General features: G+C 44.1%; 1 protein-coding gene across 5 annotated transcripts in view; it reads left to right on the plus strand.

Annotated features, from left to right (window-relative positions):
• The window catches only part of CDH23 (cadherin related 23), a 600,475-nt gene that overhangs the window by 35,541 nt on the left and 543,570 nt on the right, over positions 1-21,364 (plus strand). For all 5 annotated transcript variants that reach the window (XM_027858426.1, XM_027858400.1, XM_027858408.1 and 2 more), the window contains exons 2-3: positions 10,462-10,533; positions 21,014-21,091. In XM_027858426.1, the coding sequence (XP_027714227.1) occupies positions 10,467-10,533; positions 21,014-21,091 (145 nt within the window). In that variant the 5' untranslated portion in view covers positions 10,462-10,466. The remainder of the gene's footprint in view (positions 1-10,461; positions 10,534-21,013; positions 21,092-21,364) is intronic.

The raw sequence follows: 21,364 nt of genomic DNA on the forward strand, positions 1-21,364 counted from the left end.
TGGTAACAGGACAGGGGGTGTGTGGTCAGTAAGAAAAGACGTCTCATAGGGTGGAGAGGTTCATTTTGCCATGCTTAGTGGCCTTGCCCTCTTGCTGCAGTGGGGTAATCCTTTGGTATGGGAACCAAGTCTCTGTTAAAATTGGTCTCTTCCATTTCTAAATCTATGATGGCAAGTTAGGGCACATGCGGTCAATAGGTGGGGATGCTCAGTATGATGGAAAGATTAAGTTTGCCTGGCTGAGCATCCCTGCTCTCTTACTGCAGTGGGCTAATTTCTAACTCTCATCTTGGGATAAGCTTTCAATTAGTCCAGTTTTATTTTTTGTTTTGGTGGGGGAAGCTTTCCCATCTGGCCACTCAGCTGCCTCTCTCTACTTCATCTGGAGTTTCTGATGGGGCTCTGAGGGTTGGGACCAGATGATAGATTCTAATCTGGAAAACCATTTAAGCCCCAGGGATCCTGAGGCTCCTGAGCTCAGATATACTGAGTCATCAAAGAGAGTTCCGAGCTGGCAGCTGGAACAATAGCTTAGCACTTGGAGTATCCCAGGGAGCCTGCACTGGATGTGAGAAGCTCTCAGGGGTGGAGGAAGGGGTGGAGTTTCTGTGTTACCTGGAAACCCTTTGGCCATGGTCAAGCTGCTGGGCTGGACCTAACCAAAGCACAGGCAGATGTTTATTCCCTTTTCTATGGAAATTAATGAGATGGGAAAATATTGTAAATATTAAAAGAGACCTAGTGATGAAAAAGGCAGCTAAGTGGCTCAGTGGATAGAGCACTGGACCTGGAGTCAGGAAGACCTAAGTTAAAAATCTGACCTCAGATGCTTCCTAGCTGTGTGACCCTGAGCAAGTCACTTAACTTCTGTTTGCCTTAATCCACTGGAGAAGGAAATAGCAAGCCATTCCAGTATCTTTGCCAAGAAAACCCCAGGGACAGTATGGTCTGTGGAGTCATGAAAAGTCAGACACAACTGAATGACAAGCATGCTTATGAGCTTTGCCGTGCCAATCAGAAGCTGTGTATCTGGAGCAGGGAGGTACATCCTCCTCCACACAGGGCTGATTCATCCCCATGTAGGAATCCCTTGCATTGACATTCTTGATAGGATGACCGATTGGTTAATCATCCTCCTTGGCATACAAAATTCAGCAGGTGTTGCTAAGTGCTCCTGGGAGCAGTGGTGGTGACCCTCGTCCACAATCTGGCCCTGTCTACCTCTCCATTTGTTTTTCTCACCCTCTCCCTTGGAACCTGAACTAGAATCACATTGGTCTTCTCACTGCCCCCAGAATCTAAGGTGGGTGCTCATATTTTAAAGGATTTTTTCAGTGGCAGTATTTTGTTAATTTTAACCATTTTAGATGGAAATCATCTCCACTTCCCTGATTTTTTTTTACTACTATTGTTGCCTTTTTTATACTAGTCATGTCCCCTTTGACATCTTCCCCTCATCAAGGAACCTTTCCTTTGTAACAAAGAAAACCATTTTAGCAAAACCAACTGACATGGTGACCATATCTGTATACCATGTTTCAGGTCAGGGGTGGGGAACCTGTGGTCTCGAGGCCCTTCAGTCAGAGGGCCACACTTGAGGACCTAGAGGGCCACATGTGACCTTGAGGCTGCAGGTTCCCCATCCTTGTTTCAGGTCAACAGCCTCCACTTTTCTTTCTTCTCTAATAACAGTGTCTAGCATTTATACCATTCTTTAGTGTTTGTAAAGCTTGCATTATCTTATTCGATCCTCAGAACAGCCCTGTGAATGAGGTAGGTATTGTTATTAGCCCCTTTTGATGGATAAGAAAACTAAGGCTGGGAAATAATTTAAATGATCTGCCCAGGGTCATACAAAAAGTGTCTGAGGCAGGATTTGAACTCTAGTCTTCCTGATTCATAAACTTGATCTCCCGTGCCACCTCCCTTTTCTACTCAAAGGTGAAAGGCATGTTTCATTATCAGTTCTCTGTGATTGAGATTATTCATTACAATTCATCAGAGTTTCACTGTGTTTTCGAGTTGTCATCATTTACTACCCTGGGCTCAATGAGCGTGTTCTTCATTCTGAATCACTTCTTCAAAGTCTTTCCCTGTTTCTCTCAATTCCTCAATGTCTTTGTCTCTCACAGTGCAATCATATTCTATTACATTCATGTTCCACAATTTGCACAGCCATCCCTTAATCGATGGGCACCTATTTTCCTTCCAGTTTGGGTTTTTTTTTTTTTGCTACGGTGGAGAGTGCTGCTATGAATATTTCATCATATCTAAGAACTTTATTTCTGTCATTAATCTCCTAGGGTATATGCCTAGTAATGGGATCAATGGAGCAAAAGGTACGGACAGCATGGTGACTTTATGCACATTCCTCCAAACTGTTTCCCAGAATGGTTGGACCAATTTGCAGTTCCATCCATTGTACATTTGCATTTCTGCATTAATTACTGCAGTATGGTACATAAGTATTGGACTTTGAGTCAGAAGACCTGGGTTGAATCCCACTTAAGATACTTACTAATGTGTATGACCCTGAGCAGGTAACAATCTTACTGACCCTCATTTTTTTTAATCTGCAAAACAGGATATATGTTTCTATTCCCTACTTCATAGGGTTGTTGCGAGGGAAGTACCCAAGTACTAATAAAAAAGGTGTTATGTCACCTGGCATTGTTAGTTATCTTTTGAGGTGCATGCCCAGTCAATCAAAAAGTCTTTATTAAGTACCTACTATGTATCAGGCATTATATTAAGTGCTAGGGGAATGTAATGACAAAAATGTCCTCAAGTAGCTTAAATTCTATTGAGAAACATAACCTGTACGTGCAAAAGTAAAGACAGAATATGTGTAAGGTAAATGTAATTTCTAAGGAGGGGAAACCCCTAGCAACTGGAGGATCAAGAAAGGCCATGTAGTCCTTGGTGCCTGAACTGAGCTTTGAAGGAAGCCAGGGATTCTATAAAAAAGAGGCAAAAAAAAGTGCATTCCATGGATAGGGTCGGGGTGGAGGGTATAGCCTGTGTAAAGGTATGGAGGTGTAAGATGAAAGTTATGTATGAGGAACAGTAAGAAGGGCATGAGTGAACAAGAAGTAATGTGTTATAAATCAAGAAAAATAGGATGGATCCAGATGGAGAAGGGCTTTAGATGCCAAACAGAGGGATTAGTATTTTATCTTGGTGCCATTAGGGAGAGTGACTGAAGCTTCCTGATAAGGGAAATGACATAATCAAACCCATGCTTTCGAAATATCATTTTGGCATCTGTGTGGAGGATAGTTTGGAGAGGGGAAAGACAAGGGAGGGGCTCTGATTAGAAGAAGATTAAAGTAGTTCAGGTAGAGGTGATGAGGGCTTGAGCCAGGCTGGTGACTATGTGAGTTGAGAAAAGGAGATGAAAGTGAGAGAGAATTCAAGGGAAGGATTGATAAGACTTAGCAATTGAATGAGTGAGGGAAAGTGAGGATTTGAGAATGGCTCCAAGGAGCCATTGAACTTGGGAAAAGAAGGATGGTGGTACTCTTTGTAGAAATGGGGAAATTGGGAGAAAGATAATGTTATATTTTGGACGTGTTGGATTTGAAGTGATTATGGGACAGCCAGTTGGAACTGTCCATTAGATGCTATAGGATGAGAACTCAGGAGAAAGACTATAGAAATCATAGTTTTCTACATAGAGATGAGAACTGGATCCAGGGGGCTGGTGAGATCTTAGAGAGAGAGGAGAAAGAGAACCTTGGACAGTGCCTTGCAGTACACCCACACTCCCCCAAGAAGACTGAAAAGCAGAGGTCAGATAAGAGAACTGAGAAAGCAGCTTCATGAAAACCCACAGAGGAGAGCGAACAGGAGGAGACCATGGTCAACAGTGTCAAATATGGCAGAGAGGTCAAGAACAATAAAGATGGAGAAAAGCTCAATAGATCTGGCAATTATGAGATCAATGATTACTTTAGAGAAAACTTTCAGTTGAATGATGCGGTCAGAAGCCAGCTTACAAGGGATTGAGAAATGAGTGAGAGGAAAGGAAGTGAGGATAGGCAGCTCTTTTTAAAATTGACTTTGAAAGGGAAGATATCTAATGATATCTTGAGAGGCTGGAAGAGTCAAATGAAGATTTTATTTTTTAAAGATGAGGGAGAATGGGGAGAGCAGGGCAATTAGTAGGCAGCAGAGAAGAAGCCTGTAGATAGGGAGAGATTTAGGATTAGGGAGAGGGGAAATGATGGTGAGGGTAATCTATTAGAGGAGATGGAAGGGGATGGGAGGAAAGGTAAAAGAAGTGAGGTTGACCTTAGCTAGAAGGGCCATCTCTTTATCAGAGAATAGAAGTAAGTAGGAGAAATTTGGAGATGACATCAAAGGGTTTTGAGATTTAAAATAGAAGGGAAGTAGGAGCTCATGGCTAATGACTCTTTTGTTTCCCAGTAAACTATGAGACAAGTTCCTTTACTGAAAGGAAAGGGTGAGGAGAATGCTGGGGAAGGCTTGTGGAGAGAAGGTTTGGAACAGCTACTATGACAAATGGGATGGAGAGCTGATTAGGGAAAAGTAAAAGGATTACTTGTGGTAATGAGGACTGAATTGTGCTTAGATGATAAAAATTTATAGTGAATCCAGTCAGCACAGTTGTGTGACTCCTTCCACCGCTCTCCTTAGCAGAATATGACTAGGAATGGAGGAGGCCAATGGTGGAGGTCATCCAGGGTAGAGTATGACAAGGCATTAGCAGTGATCCAACCAGAGGCGAGAGATAAAATATATATACATATACTACATATGACAGTGTACATATATATGTATATATGTACACACACATATCTGTATGTATATATGTATATTTGTATATATAGTGATAGTATATATGTATTGTGTATATATATAGATATAGATATATATACATAGATATATACATATATATGATAACATAAATTCGAACTGGTTAAGTAACTATGATGGCCTGTAGAGTACTGACTGAAGAATAGGGTTAGGCCTAAGGGGCTGCCCACCTCTCAGGGAGTGCCTAAACAAATGTGGCATAGAAGTGTAATGGAATATTCTTGTGCTGTGAGAAATAACGAAATGGACAGTTTCAGATGAAGCCAGGAAGACCTCTATGATCTGTGGCAGAGTGAAGTGAGCAGAGCTGGGAGAACAATTTACAAAATGACAACAATATTATAGAGAAAAGCAGCTTTGAAGGACTATAGAACAGTGATGAATGCAATAAGGAAACACAAGTCCAGAGGCCTGAAGAGAAATTACACCATTCAGCCCCTTCCAAAGAGGGGAGATGTGCATTTTTGGACACGTCCAGTGGGGGAATTTGTTTTGCTTGACTTTGCATCTTTGTTGTGATTATATTTTTATCATTCATTGGGGGAGGGCAGTGGGAGAGACAATAAATGTTTGTAAAAATAAATCCATAATTCTAAAAAATAATAGTTTTAGGGGAAACGACTCATAAGGAGGTGTGGAATGATGGGAGGTTATGGCTGGATAGAGGAATTTTGAAGATCTTGGTCCTGTAAGTGGGACATTTGTGGATTATGATAAGATAAAGGATGTGACTTTCTGAATGTGGTGGAGAAAGGGAGTGAAGGAAATGAAGAAGAAGGCCACAGTGTTTTATGGCAACATCAATAGGGCATGTCTATGTCCCCTGGTAGAGGGATAGCAATTGGGATGGAGATGATGACTGTGAGCCAGGCACTGAATTCCTTGAGAGAACAGGGAAGTGATGTCAGTCAATAAGTGCCAGGTTCTTATTTGGGTGATAGATTTTCATGGACTAAATCTCCAAGGGAAAAAATGGTTGCAGAGTGATGGCGACAGTAGGGTGTAGAGATGACACTGGCGAGTCAGGAGCATACCTTGTCCCTGAGACAGGACTGGGATTTTTTAGAAGGACTAGATTTCATTTTTTCTCTGTATTTAATTATCCAATGCCTAGTATAATTTAGGGCAGCTAGGTGGCTCAGTGGATAGAGTGCCAGGCTGAGAGTCAGGAAGACCCAAGTTCAAAATGTGACCTCCAACACTTACTAGCTATGTGACACTGGGAAAGTCACTTAGGCCTATTTGCCTCAGTTTCCTCATCTGTAAAATGAGCTGGAGAAGGAAATGGCAAACAGCTCTAGTATCTTTGCCAAGAAAACCCCAACTGGGATCACCAAGAGTCAGACATGACTGAAACCACTCAACAACAGTAACAAAGTATAAAGTCTATGGGTGGGAAACCTACAGCTTCGAGGCCACATGTGGCTCTCTAGGTCCTTAAGTGTGGACCTTTGAATCCAAACTTCACAGAACAAATCCCCTTAATAAAAAGATTTGCTCTATAAAACTTGGACTTGGTCAAAAGGCCTCACCCAAGGACCTAGAAGGCCACAGGTTCCCCACCTCTGATTGTAGTCAGTACTCAGTAAATCGTTCATTGATTGCAGCAGGCAATTCTTTTAAAAACTCTGACCCTCCAGATGTTTGTACTCTGAGGGTTTCCTGTAAGATTGGGGTTTAGAGGCAACATCTGTAGGATGGGCGGGAATGACTAACATCTGCACCTAATACTAACTCTTTGGTAAAAGGAAAAGAAGGAAGCAGTGGACTTTGATGGCCATGAAGGCTGATTGGTTCAGCTCTCATGGAGGAAAATTACACTAAGTCCAAGTACGCCTTAGATTCAGTAGCTCACATTTAATAGCCTCTTTCTGTTTACAAAAGGGTATGTACATAAACACAACTATCCCTAATGACAGACGCTTGGATTTGAAGCCAGAGCTCCTGACTCACTTTCAGTGTTCTTCCTCTACACTACCCTAGCTCCAAGGTGCCCCTGGTTAAACTTAGGCAATCTACCTAACCACTTTCAGCCTCAGTTTCCTCATCCATAAAATAGAGATAAAAACAGCACTTATCCTACAGGATTGTGGTGAGGATCAAATGGAATAATAAATGTAAAGTACTTCATAAACCTTAAAATGCAACATAAATGCTAGCTTTTATTATTGGGAGACAGCGGGGGTCAAAAAAGGAAGGTTTTGCGGAAGCCCTGACTAGAGGCATGAAGACACAGAAAGCTCAGTAGGAGAGTTTACTGTGACTGAGGAGAGAGGGATGAGAGTTATAGAGAGACCAGCTGCTGCTCAGGACAGAGAGAGGTCATGCTGTCCCCAGGGAGCCATGCCGTTTGCTCCAGCTATGCCTGCTGAGAGAATCTCTGGGAGCAGAAAAGATGGGAAGGCTCTGGCTGTGGATCAGCCCAGCCCTTCTGCTGGCTGGGGCTCCAATCCCTCATTGGCAACCTTTACCAGTCAGAGTGGATGAGCAAATGGGACCAGGAATCTCAGAGGACCAACCCAGGGTTGTATTTGTCTCCAGTGCCTAGTACAGTGCCTGACACATGGTAGGTACTTAAGAATCTTTTTTAAAAAAAATTGAATCAGAACAGAAATCAGAAAGCCTGGGCTCTGGGCTTGGATCTGGCCCTTAATAGATCTGGGATCCTGGACTAGCCACATACTATCTCTGGGCCTTTTTTGCCTCATCTGAGAAAAAGGGATAATGATAATGAACAGTGCTACCCATCTCTCATAATTGTTATGAGGAAAAGGAATTTGCAAGACTGAAAAGTGCCCCCCAAATGTTAGGTCTTACTAGGGGATCATAGATCAGAGAGTTTAAAGCTGGGAGAGACTTTGAGTCAGCTAGCCTAACCCCTTATTTTCTATGTATATTAAATACAAGCAGGTAAGGAGAAAAGTCGGGACTCAAGCTCAGATCCTCTAGCTCCTAATTAAGCATGCTGTCCACAAGGTTATTACCATCTCCATTAGAGGCAAGTTGTTAGGGTGAAGCAAATTAATAGGCATAGCAGATCGGCTGTTGGACCTGGGTTCAAAATTGTTCTCACTAGCTGTGTGGCTATGTATGGGCAAATCATTAATCTCTCTGAGTCTCAGTTTCCGCATCTATTAAATTAGGATTAATAGTACTTGTCCTTGTATCTCACAGGGTTGTTGTGAAGCTCATATTGCCATGATCTGTGCAAAGTGCTTTGCAAACATTAAAATATCACATAAGTGGAGGAAAAATAGCGTGAAGCAGAAGTAAGTCGTAGCATTGAAATGTATCACTGCCATCCGTAAGAATGAGGATGTTGGGTGCCATGTGCAACAGGCAAGGAGGCAGAGGCTTGCCAAGACAAAACTCTTTCCTGTGTTCTCATGAACTCCTCAAATTTTTTTGAACTTCTCCCTCCCACCCTCCTCACTAGAGCTCTGGAAGTCTCTGACCTCTTGAGAACCCAGAGAAGGAATAGGTTTCTGGCTCTAAATAAAGACATCTGTATGTGTACATATACATATGTGGTTATAGCATGTATATTTATATATAGCCAGTATGCATATATACATATAAATATATATGTGTGTATATATACACATGTATGTACATATATATACATACATACATATATATATATATATACACACACACACATATAAGCTGTATTACCCACATCCCTAACCTACCAATAGCATGGAAGCTATTATTATGGGCCTTGAACTCCATTGCCTCCCATAGGTCCTGGCACATAGAAAGTCCTTAATAAATGCTTACTGGGTGAATGAATGAATGCATAGGGTGGTGAGTAGAGGAGCTTATTCTTTGGGGTTCTCTCTGTGGAGAGGAGCAATGCTCAAGAGTTCAGACTGATGCATGATCACACCAGATGGGGATGCCCCACGACTTCTGGAAATCTGTGCATACTGGGTTGCCCCACATAGCAAAGGTGCTACAGAATTCTCCTTTTGTATCCCAGGGTTTGGGGCAAGATCGATAGAGATAATCAAACATGGCGCCCCAGGACATCATCCAATCAATAAGCATTTTTTACATTTGTTTTACATCTCAGGCCCTTTTCTAGGTGCAGAGAATACAAAGACAAAAGACAAAAGTCCTTTCCCTCAAGAAGCTGATGTTCTGCCTGGTGAGACAAATCTGCCAATAAGAGACTTTATACAGAGTAGATGCAAGGCAGTTTTTGCTGGGGGAGGTGCTAGCTGGAGGAGTAGGCAGGGATGAGGAAAGATCTCATGTAGAAGGTGGTCCTTGAGCAAGGTCTTAGAGGAAACTGGGAATTCTACAAGGTAGAGGTGAGAAGAGTGTCTGCTCTAGCCACGGGGACCATGCAGTGAGTGCAAAGGCACCAAGGGGGAAGATGGATGGGCCAGCAAGAGGAACTATCAGAAAGCTAATAATCTGGTCCAGGCTCTGAATGAAAGGGAGGACTATGTGATAAAGGTGCAAAAGTATAGTGAGGCCAGGTTTTGAAGAGCTTTGAATGCCAAAACAGTAGAGACAAGGGGCGGTCAGGGCAGTGTTTCCTGCATAGGCTCATCACCAAAGCCAGCCACTCCAGAGGCATCATGAGAATGACAAGCCATGGGCCAGAGGCTCCATGGGCTCAAGCCTCTTCTCTTTCTATTCTGCCCCACTTCCACTCCCATGAATATAAATGAATTTAAATCAATTCAACAAGCATTGATTAAGTACTTACTATGTACAAAGGTACCTACTAGGTGTTCGGCAGCATAAGAAAAGAAAAATAAATTCCTCACCGTCAAGGAACTTACATTCTCCTGGGGATATAACATGTATGGATTAAGGAAATGTAAATCTGTACATAGTAACAACAAAATAACTTGGGAGTAGAGAAACATTTGTTCAGTCGTTTTCAGTTGTGTTTGACTCTTTGAGTTCATCTCAACCCATTTGAGGTTTCCTTGGCAAAGATACCAGAGTGGTTTGCCATTTCCTTCTCCAGTTCATTTTACTGGTGAGGAAACTGAGGCAAACATAGTTAAGTGACTTGCCCAGGGTCACACAGATGATAAGTGTCTGAGGCCAGATTTGAACTCAAGAAGGTGAGTCTTCCTGACTTCAAGTCTGGCACTTTATCCACTGTGCCACCTAGCTGCCATTAAGTGTTAGTGACTATTAAGCATCTGATTTGTACCAGACGCCATGCTCCCTTCCCAGACACTCCCAAGTGAGTGCCTCCATCTGTCTTCATTTGATGCTTGTGACCATCATTTGTTAAACGAAACTGCTAACAACTAGTTATGGGAACATGACCACATCATTTTCCTTCTCTAAACCTCAGTTTCTTCATCTGTAAATTGGGGGTGCTGGATTAATGTTCTCTAAGATGCCTTTTGCTTCCAACATACCTTGACTTCAAGTTGCTTGGCCCTTTCCCTTCTTTGCCTTCATTGTATCCCTTCCCTTGCCTATCCTCCCAACCTGACTTCAGCCTCAGTATCTCTATTCCCACTTCTCATCCTTCCTCTATCCCCATTATCTCCAATTATTCTACTAGTTGCTGGGCTCAGGAGGTGGCAGCCATTGGCCCACCCAGCCATCCAACAATTCTTACCTTTCCCCTTTCTTTATCCACAGGAAACATGAAGTGCCACATGCCCACCAGCCACCTCTTCTTCTGGCTTTTCGTGGTCAGCTCTGGATGCTGGGGTAAGTCTAATCCTTCCTCTACCTGTCTGAACTTGGGGACCAAGCTTATGACCTGATGGTCAAGAGTTCAGACTGATACGTGATCACACCAGATGGGGATGTCCCATGACTTCCGGGAATCTGTGCATTCTGGCCTCTGCTTTAGTATCACCTTGCCATGTCACCTTAAACAAGATGCTTACTGCTGGGTCTCAGCCTTCTCTACAATATGAAGTTAAGAATACCTATTTTCCCCAAGGGTTTGGGCTCCAGGGCAAACCAAGAGAAATAGTCAGGGTACTTGAGCTCTGAAGGGGAGAGTTGCTTCTGATGCAGTGGGTTCCCCTTTTCTCTGGAGCAGGTATGAGCCCCAAGGTCATTTTCTTTCCATCAACCCAAGGACATCCTCCTTGTGTGAAAGGCCAGATCCTGCCTCTTTTCCCCCGCCTAATTTCTGCAGTGCATTTAGCAGGATAAGCTGACCTCTGTGATGTGGCCCTCTCCCTCCTCTATGAAACCTGGACCCACTGGAGTTGGCAAGGGAAGCAATTCGGGTCTGAGTGTGGGATTAAGGCAACAGGTGTGCACCACAGAGCATTGTGGAGGGCTGGGGCTTCTCCTGGGAGGAATCTGAGCCCAGACGTGCATAGAGACACCACCAAGCATGCCTGCAGAGGCAACCATGGGGAACAGGAGGCCCCATTACCTTTGAGCACAGCAGCCAGCCCGCCTCCTTCCCCTAGGAGAAAGCCCCAGAGGAGTTTCTCAAGCCCTGCATTTTTTATAGCAGGGATTCTGAACCTGGTCTGCAAATAGACTTTCGAGAGGCTGTGAATTTGGATGGGAAAAGAAAAAAAAAAACACTTCTTTAGCTTCACTGATCTCTAACTGAAATTTTGCATTTCCTTCAATTATCAATGTTGTCCACAAACATTATTCTGAGGCTTCACTGGGCTGCCTGCCAAAGGGGTCCAAGACCCAAAAGAGGTTCAGAACCCTTCCTTTATAGTGACATGATGATTGTAGGAGTGATCTCTATGAAATGTGGCCCATAAATCCAAGGTGGGATTCCCAATAGGGAAGAAACTCAGACACAGAGGGATCACCCAGAAGTTCCACAGCAGAGCCGGGCTTAGAATCAAGGTTTTTAACTTTTTTTGTACCATGGACCCCTTTGGCAGCATCTGGTGAAGCCTATGGGACTGTTCTCAGAACAATATTTGTAAATGCATAAAATAAAATACACAAGATTACAAAGGAACACATTATATTGTGATGTGTATGTGTGTGTGTGTGTGTGTGTGTGTGTGTGTGTGTGTGTGTATGTGTATTCCTGCAACGAGACTCCAGGTTAACAACCCCTGGCCTTGAAAGTAGAAGCCACTAACTCATTGTTCCACTCTGCTCCTCTACTTGGGAGACTTCCCTGCCCAATCCAATTCTTACTTCTTTCCTTGTTTTTTTCTGATCTGGCTGATGCTGTCCTATGGAGTCATAACATACTCCAGACCCAGCTGTAGGCTAAGACACCCTGGCATTTCTGTGTGAGTAACTCAGTGGAATGTGCTGCAGTTTAATTTAAAATCTTATCCTCAACCCCACCTCTACCTTGGGTATCATCTGCCCTGGCTCTTTAAAAAAATTTTCATTTAATATTTTATTTTTTCCAATTATATATAAGAACAATTTTTAACATTTATTTTTTAAAATTTTTAGTTCCAAATTCTCTCCCTTCCTATCTCCCCTCTGCCCTCTCTGAGATAGCAAGCAAGTTGATGTTGGTTATACATGTGCAGAAATGTAAAACATATTTCCACATTAGTCATGTTGTAAAAGCAAACACAGACTTTAAAAAACCCATCTACAAAAACATACAGAAAGTGAAACATAGTATGCTTTGATCTGCATTCAGACTCCGTTAGTTCTTTCTCTGGCAGTGGATAGCATTTTTCATCATGAGTCCTTCAGAATTGTCTTGGATCATTGCAATGATCAGAGAAACCAAGTCTTTCACAGCTGATCATTGCACAATGTTGCTGTTACTATGTATGATGTCTTCCTGGTTCTGCTCACTTCGCTCAGCATCAGTCCATACAAGTCTTTCCAGGTTTTTCTGAAATCTGCCTGCTCATCATTTCTTATAGTACAATAGTATTCTATTACATTCATATACCACAACTTGTTCAGCCATTTCCCAATTGATGGGCATTCCCTCATTTTCCAATTCTTTACCACCACAAAAGAGCTGCTATAAATATTTTTGTACGTGTGGGTCTTTTTTTCCTTTTTTTTTTGTCTCTTTGGGATACAGACCTGGTAGACCCTGCCCTCACTCTTGCCAGCTAAATCAAGCCTGCCCAGCCCACTCTGGTCTTCAGCATTTTCCCAGGTCACTTGATCCTGCTGGTGTTTATGTTGGCTGTCCCCTCATGCCATTGGAAATGTCTCCCTCTGTATCTCCTCCTCCTAGCTGCCTTGGTTGAAATCCCACCTTCCACAGAAAGCTGTTCCCAGTCCTCTTTAATCTTAGTACCTCTCCTCAGAGATGACCCCTAATGGATCCTGTTCATAGCTTGTTGGTACATACTTGTTTGCACGTCATCTCTTTGATTAGACTGCGAGCACTCAGAGAGCAAGAACTGTTTTGTGTTTGTTAGCACAGTACCTTGCACATAGTAGGAGCTTAATAATTTCTTATTGACCAACTAAAAATGAGAGAAGTTAAAGGACTTGCCCAAGGTCACATAGCTAGTAAGTGTCTGTGGCTGGATTTGAACTCAGGTCTTCCTGACTCTACCACTCTCTCCACCATACATACCACTAAGCCGCTGCTTTTTTATTGTTGTCCCCATCTTACAGATGAGTAAACTGTAGTGGCTCAGAGAGTTCAAATGGTTGTTGTCCCCACAATCCCGCGACTGGTGAGTATCTGACTTGAACCTAAGTCTTCCTGGTACCAGGACCGTCTCTGGAAGCTGTCTTCCATGATGCTCCTTGAGGGCCTGCTAGTCCTAAATTCCTTGAAACGTGTTTAGGATGGGATTAAAAGGACAAAAAATGTATCTAATAGGGGACAAGGAACTGGAGTGACATGAAGCCATCAAGTGCAGTTGAGTCTAGGGGTAGAATTTCTTTCCTGAGCCCCTCGTCCTAGCTGACCCATGACAATGGCTAAGTCCTAAGATTTTGTTGTTGTTCAGTCGTTTCGGTCCTGTCTGACTCTTCGTGACTCCATTTAGGATTTTCTTGGCAGAGATACTAGAGTGATTTGCCATTTTCTTCCCTCGCTCATTTTACAGATGAGGAAACCTAGGTAGAAAGGGGATAAGTGACTTGCCTAGGGTCATAGTGTCTAAGGCCAAATTTGAACTCGGGTCTTCCTGACTCTGGGTTTGGTACTCTATCCACTATGCCACCTAGCTTGGGATCAGTAAGGTGCAGCTTCCATCTTGAGTCAGGAAAGCCACAATGTGTCACTTTTCCTCTGTAGGCCTCTTGCCAGAACCCCTATTTCCCCACAGTTTGCTCCCCGTGGGCCCCAACTCTACCCATCTCCTGTTTTCTCAGACAGAATTCACTAGCAGGGTTGGTAAAAGCTCTGTGTCTTGGTGGGATGACACAAATAACTCCACTTATTTCATGGCTCTCTGTCCAAGGAAACATCCTAGAGGCGTGGGTGCAAGACAGACTGCTTTCTGGAATTAGGGAAACTGGGTTCTGGTCTTGTCTTGTGTGACCTTGGGCAAGTCATGTAACTTTCTTGGGCTTCTATCTCCACTTCTTCAAACTGAGGTTGCACCAGATGAAGTCACTTTCAAGTCGAGCTCTCTGAGTCTTCGGTCCTATAACCTATGAACTTGGCCCAAAACGCCCAAAGAGAACCCATTTTCTTACACACAGCCCATTCTGCTACTTGCACTGACACTTGGATTCTCTTCAGCCCATTGTCAGGAACAGCCAGTACCCGGCGCAGCAAAATCAAGCTCCAGTGATTTGTTCTTTATGGACCCGACATCGTTTACGGCTCCTGACACCGCTCCCCTCTAGTTGCTTCATAAAACCCACTTCACTGGGCTTAATACAGCCTCCCCCTACACTTTCCTCGGCCTTGCTCTCTTCATACTGTTTTCCTAGGATTGGGGCCAAATGAAGCTATTTCAGGACCTGCTTACCCTAAATGCAGCAGCAGATGTTTTCTTCTTGCCCCCAGACCCCAACCCTCACCAAAAATCAGGCCGGTATAAATCCTTTAAAAATATTTCAAGTTAAATTTTTTTAAACTTTACATGGTTTCAGCCAGATTCCCTAAGACTTTGGGCCATGTTCATAATCATTTTATTCCTTACCTTCTGACAGAGAATAGACAGGGCAGGTTCTGCCCAAGGTGGCCCTTGGACACATGTCCTAGGATACCTGAAACTTTGGCAGAGTCCCTTGGAGGAAGCAATCCATTGTTCCAGTTGTCTGATGACATCTTGGCCAAATATCCCCCTTGTCACTTGGGGACCCTGCCTGGAATGGGGAAGGAGAAGGGCATAATGATTTCTAGTTTTGCCCAATGGCTGTGCTCCTTCATTTACCTGCATGTGGATTTCTGGGAACAGTTTTCCCCCAGTGATGCTAGTGATGGGGAGGGGAAAGTTGTGACACGTTGATAGGATAGTGGTCCTTAACTACCTTAACTCATCGGATGGGTTTCAGGTATTATCATTGACTTGGCCATCATTTGTGGGTGATGAAGGAGTAGAGCCACAAAAAAAAATTCTGGACCCCCTAATGCCTCTAGAAAGGCGGTGTTGCCTAGTAGATAAGAGGAGTAACTCAGGAGTTAAGTAGTTATTGTTCAGTCATGTCCGACTCTGTGACCCTTTTTGGGGTTTTCTTGGCAAGGATACTGGCATGGTTTGCCATTTCCTTCTCCAGCTCATTTTACAGATGAAGAAGCTGAAGGCAGATAGAAGTTAAGTGACTTGCCCAGGGTCACACAGCTAGGAAGTGTCTGAGGCTGGATTTGAACTTAGGCTTCCTGACTCCAGGCCCTGCACTCTATCCACTGCACCACCTAGCTGCCCCAGAGTCAGGTAGACCCTTGGTTTAAGTCCCATTTTTGTGGTAATAGTATGAGCTCCTAGAGGGACCCTCTCAGGGATGCTCACAGAGAAATGAACTATTACTTGACCTATTAATCTGGGTTAAGTAGTAAGATGGCTCTGGTTACTGAGAGAACTTTCTGATGCCTTATTGGGTTATTTCCTTCAGCTTTCAATCCTTTGACTGGGGGTAAGGGAATTTCATCTTTGTTTCTATATCCCCAGTGCCCACATGGCACCTTGGCAGCGCATGGTAGATGTTTAATAAATGCTTGTTGATTGACTGATGGACTTTCACATTTCTACATCTTAAGACCCTGCCAACTTTCAGACCAAGGGCTCCTGCCTGTGCCTTAGGAGAATCACTTTGTCATGAGTGCCAAAAGGTATTGAGGCTGGCCCAAAGATGCCAAATTAAAATTAACAAGGAGCAACAGTGCCAACTCCTTTCTTTGGCTTTTGGCTTGGTACTGGTATCCCCCCATCATTGTATGAATGTGAATGAAAGAGTTATCTGAAAAGGCCATCCCATTCATTCTTCTGTCTCTGGGCAGGAGTACGCCTCAGGGGTCTGCCTGGTAGAAGCCTATTTTTTTTTTAAAGACATTATTCAGCCTACCTTGGCAGTCTGTTGTTTTACCTCAGCTCGAAGAATCTACTGGTCTACCTGGACCTCACGAAGCTTCGGCCAGTCTTGCTTATTTGGTTTCCGGTGGAAATGAACACTCTCTGGCTACCATCTCTAATAGCCTTTTTATGGCCTTCAAGTACTAAATCACTCACTGTTCCTCCCTTTCTCATTATTGCAGCAATTACTGATTTGGGAAAAGGGCTATTTAGATCAGCATTGTCTGGGCATTGTTATTGACTCGTTTCAGTCTTGTCTGACTCTCCATGACCCCATTTGGAGTTTTCTTGGCAAAGATACTGGAGTGGTTTGTTATTTCCTTTTGTAGCTCATTTTACAGATGAGGAGAATAAAGTAAACAGGGTCAAGTGACTTGCCCAGGGTCACACAGCTAGTAAATATCTGAAGCCAGATTTGAACTCCTGAAGATGAGTTTTCCTGATTCCAAGCCAAGTGCTCTATCCACTGCACCACCTAGCTGTCTAGATAATGAGACTGGCCATAAGGAGTTATTTTATATTTCCCTCCCTTTTCTTACCTTAGGGTCCAGCCAAACTGGACTTTTGGTTGTCCCCCAAACCAGAAAGCCCAGCTCACTTTGTTTTCTCTGCTTTGAATGGCATCCTACTTCAAGTCTCTATTAGGCTCCCTAAATGTCTTCAAGGGTCAGCTCACATATGTGAGCTAAGGGAATCTCTTCCAGATTTTCCCAGATTCTAAGGTCTCTCCCTACTTCTATTGTGTTGTATTTACTTATATTTGTCCCCCTTTGAAGAGATCAGAGAGTGATTTTCATTCTTTCATTATTATCTCTGTGTACTTAACCCAGTTCCATGCATGCATTAGGCACTTAATAAATGCTTGAATTGAATTGAACTGAATCCATTCCATATCTCATCTCAGGCAAGCCTGTCCCATCACTCCAATCTTTTAAATTCTTTCATCTTTCAGAAGCCATGACTTCCAAAGTCTTGCTGACCTTTTAATGCCATTTCTTATGCATAGTATAGTGACCGAGATCCCAAGGCCCAGCAATTAATCCCTTCCTCCCTGGGGCCTCATTTCTCCTGTCTAACTGAAGATGATTCCTGACTCCAACAGGGTTGGAATGCCTTCTCATAGGTGTGCACAGAGGATGGAATGGGCGACCTACCCTGCCCATACTCTGTGTGTATTTATGTTCCTTATGGAGAGGGGCTGGGATTGGCCCCTCCTGCCAAGGTTCTTCTTCAGAAGCTCTGGCTTCTTTAAAAAATATGCTTGGAGTCCCACTTGAAGTAGAATCCCTTCTCCCTAGCAGGCTGGACACATGCCAAGAAGCCAGAATCCTGGGCAGAATTATCTAACAGGTCACTCTCCTTTTATTTTGAGAAAATGCCAACCTACTCCCATCACTCTGATGCATGCCCCCATGTCTCTTGGAGATGATGCTTCTGATTTATGGCCATCCCTTCATTCCTGACTCCTACACTCACATCCCTCCTTTGGACTTTTGTCTTATCCTGATGTCATTCTGTGGGTACATTCTCCATCAGGTCCGATGCTCCAGACTTCCAATGCATCCATTTTAGTATGAGATGAGGTGCTTGGGCATAAATGGGGGGAACCCTCCCACCATCGACCAACCTACCCTACCCCTTGTCTCAGTTGTTGGTGCTCAGCGCTCAAGGCCACAGAGCCTTTCGAGGGAGGCAAAGGCTGGCAGAAGACTTGGACAGTTAGTCCAGTGACGCGGAGATCTGCTTGGTATGTGGCTCATGATGTCCGAGAACTGCTGCCCATCCGCCCGTGCAGAGCTCTCAGCACCTGATTATTGGCAGGCCCTTTAAAATAAAATTAAAAAATGAACGTGGCTGCTGCAGGCAATTTTCCTCCCTCCCCCTACCGACAAAACCCACTTCTGAATTCCTCCCTGACATCTCTGATCTGTCTGCTCCACATCTAGCTCTCGTCACTATGCCCGGATTCTGAGACAAAAACCCAAGGATAGAACAAAAAGGCTCGGGTTCTATTTTAGTCAGCATCCTTTGGAGGGTACCACATTTCACTGATGGGAAACTGAGGCTCTGTGAGGCTATGTGACTTACCCAAGGTCAGCCGTGCACAGGCTGTGGCTGAGCCAAGCCCCTGTGTACTCATGAGGAGCTAATGATTATTGTGTGTCTCTACCCAGCAAAGCAGGGAATGGAGCTTAGACCTAGGGCCGAAACTGAGCTCAAGCAGTGGGGACCCTCCCACCTGCCTGCCTGTTCCTTCTTCCCACTGTATCCAAAGTCAAGTGGTTGTTTTTCCTTCTGGGGTCCTGGGTCAGAGCCAGGGTCTGCTCCTTTTCCTGGCCTATGCCCTGGGAAACCATGTCCTGTCACTGCCACCAAACCATTTCTCCTCTAGCATTTAACTTAGAATGACTGAGCTGTTCTGGGTGGGACTCAGGATGGACCTAATTCTTTTTCATAGTGTGACCCCAGCTCTCTGATCTGATATATTCTTGTCTGTTCTTCTTCCTTATCATCTGTTGCCCAGTTATCAGACCTTTCCATTGTCTCCCCTTATTCCCAAACCCTTACGTCATCCCCATTCCCAATCCCCATCCCTAATCCCAGCCATTCATCCCTGTAGAGGCAATGCTGAATAGTGGATGGTGCACTGGACTTAGAATCAGAAGACTTGGATTCAAATCCTGCCCCCAGCTATGTGACTCTGGACAAGTTTCTTAACCTCTCTTTGCCTCATTGTCCTTATCTATAAGATGGAAGTGTTGGGCATGTTGGCTTGTAAGTTTGCTCCCATATCCAAGTCTATGATCCTTTGAGCCTGGAATCTCTTTGGCCCCTCTTCCCTTCACCCCTCACCTTATGCCCATGCTTTTTCCCAATCCTGTTCCCTATCTTACAAGCCTTGGCCCCTTCTTCTGTTTCTACCTCCCTTCCCTAGTCTGTTAATCTCATTTTTCATCCTGCTCCACTCAACTCATTCTACCCCATCTATTATGCCCCACCTTGTGGTTGTTGTTCAGTCATGTCTGAATCTTTTGGGGTCATTTGTTGGCAATGGTACTGGAGTGATTTGCCATTTTCTTCTTCCACTCATTTTACAGATGAGGCAGACTGAGGCAAATAGCATTAAGTGGCTTGCCCAGGGTCACACAGCTAGTAAGTGTCTGAGGCTGGATTTGAACTTGGGTCTTCCTGACTCCAGGCCCAGTGCTCTGTCCATTGTATCACCTAACTGTCCTACATCCTCACCTTGTATTATGGGATAGCTTGTAAATAGTACTAGACTTGTGCCCTGGAAGACCTGGATTTGAATACTACTGCTTCAGACACTTAATGTGTCACCCTGGGCAGGTCACCTAACCTTTCTGAGATTTCATTTCCTTATTTGGAAAAATGGGGCTAATAATAGTTCTTACTTCACAGGACTATTATGAGAATCAAATGAGGTAATATGCAATGTGTGCCGAATGTCTTGGTGCAGTTTTAAGCTTTTAATTGTACAACTGTACTCAGACTTTTGGGACATACTATATGTAAATATAAAGCTGAGAGAATCTTAAAGTGCCATGTTTGTGAACTATTTTTGGTAGGACTCCTACCCTCCTCACCCTGTTCCTTCCCTTGCCTTACCCCCTCTCCATCTTTGTTTGCTCCTTTTTTTTGGCTTGGGTTCTCTTCAGTACTTCATTTGGCCCCAGGGATTTTATACATATATCTGTCTCTGTGTGTGCACACTCTTGTGTGGGGGCTCTCCCATCTCTGCCCTAAGCAGAGGCATCCTCTGCCTACCAGGAGGCCAGTCGTGATCTGCGTTCATGGAATGCCACTCTGCTGGCACTGCCCACTCCAGGTGAGGGGCTCCTTGGCTCTCCAGGCACAGGTGTTGAATTGTCCCATGGGGTGGTGGGGAGAGGCACCTTGCCCCGCCAGAGGCTTAGATAATGGAATTCAGGGGTTAGGGCCAATAGGGTTCATAGGTCAGAATGGAAGGAAAAAAGGAAAAGAAAAAACCAACCCCGACCTGTCAGGGATTGAGCTGACACAGCAGAGCACCATGAGCCATGGGGAGTGATACACAATATTAATCATGCGATAAAACAATAATTGCCTTCTCCCTGGCCTCTAATGCTTCCCCTCCCTCAGGGCCCTTCATGCCAATAACAGGAAGGAAAATGGCCCTCATCTCCCTGGCACAGACCTGCTTTTCTTTGGAAAAGGTGGAGACGGGCATGTCGGTGAGAGTTCTGTGGGGTGACGAGGTGGGTGAGTTGCTTCCTCTCAATCATTCAGCGCAGGAAGACTTAGACCCTACATGCCTCAGGCCAGGATTGGCTTCAGAGTGAGTCTTTCCTCCTGGCATCTGGATGGTCCCTGCCTCTACCCCCTCCCCCAGAAGACTTGACATTTTCTTTTGAGCAGCTCAAAGCACTTATTACGTCCTTGTAACAGTTCAGTGAGGTGTGTCGGCTTGCTTATGATACTACGTGTGGTAGTGTAGAAAAGGCAAACCCAGGCTGGCAGATCTAGGGTTTAGTCCTGGCTCTGTCACCGTAATCATCCTAGGAAAGTTCCTTCATCTCTCTGGGCTTCATCTTTCAAATGAATGTATTGATCCAAGAGCTATAAAGAGCTAACACAAATATTTAACGGCCCCATGCCACTCAGTTAGCTTCCCTAGTCTCCTGCCTTCCCTTTCCATGTACTGTTCAGCACTAAGCTTGCCTCGGTTTATAGAATGTGTTCAATAGGCTTTTGCTTGACTCCCTTTTTTTTTCTTTGATTCCTAGGTCAGGTAAACCGGCTGCCTTTTTTCATCAACCATTTCTTTGACACATACCTGCTGATCAGTGAGGATACACCAGTGGGTAAGTGCTAAAGCCCTAGGGTGGACCTATTGACTTGTGGAGAGGGTCTGAAGTTTGTATAAGACCTTAGGAATCACCTGATAATAATACATTAACATAGGTTTACAAAGAGCTTAACACATACTCTCATTTGATTCAAACGGCAACCCTATGATTTAATTACTATAGTTATTATATGTGTTTTACAGATGGGGAAACTGAGGCCAAGAGAAGCTAAAGTGACTTGCTCGTAATCATATAACTAGTAAATGTTGGGGTCAGTATTTGATCTCT

Source organism: Vombatus ursinus, unplaced genomic scaffold (genome assembly GCF_900497805.2).
Source record: "Vombatus ursinus unplaced genomic scaffold, bare-nosed wombat genome assembly UNPS02000749.1, whole genome shotgun sequence".
NCBI lineage: Eukaryota > Metazoa > Chordata > Mammalia > Diprotodontia > Vombatidae > Vombatus > Vombatus ursinus.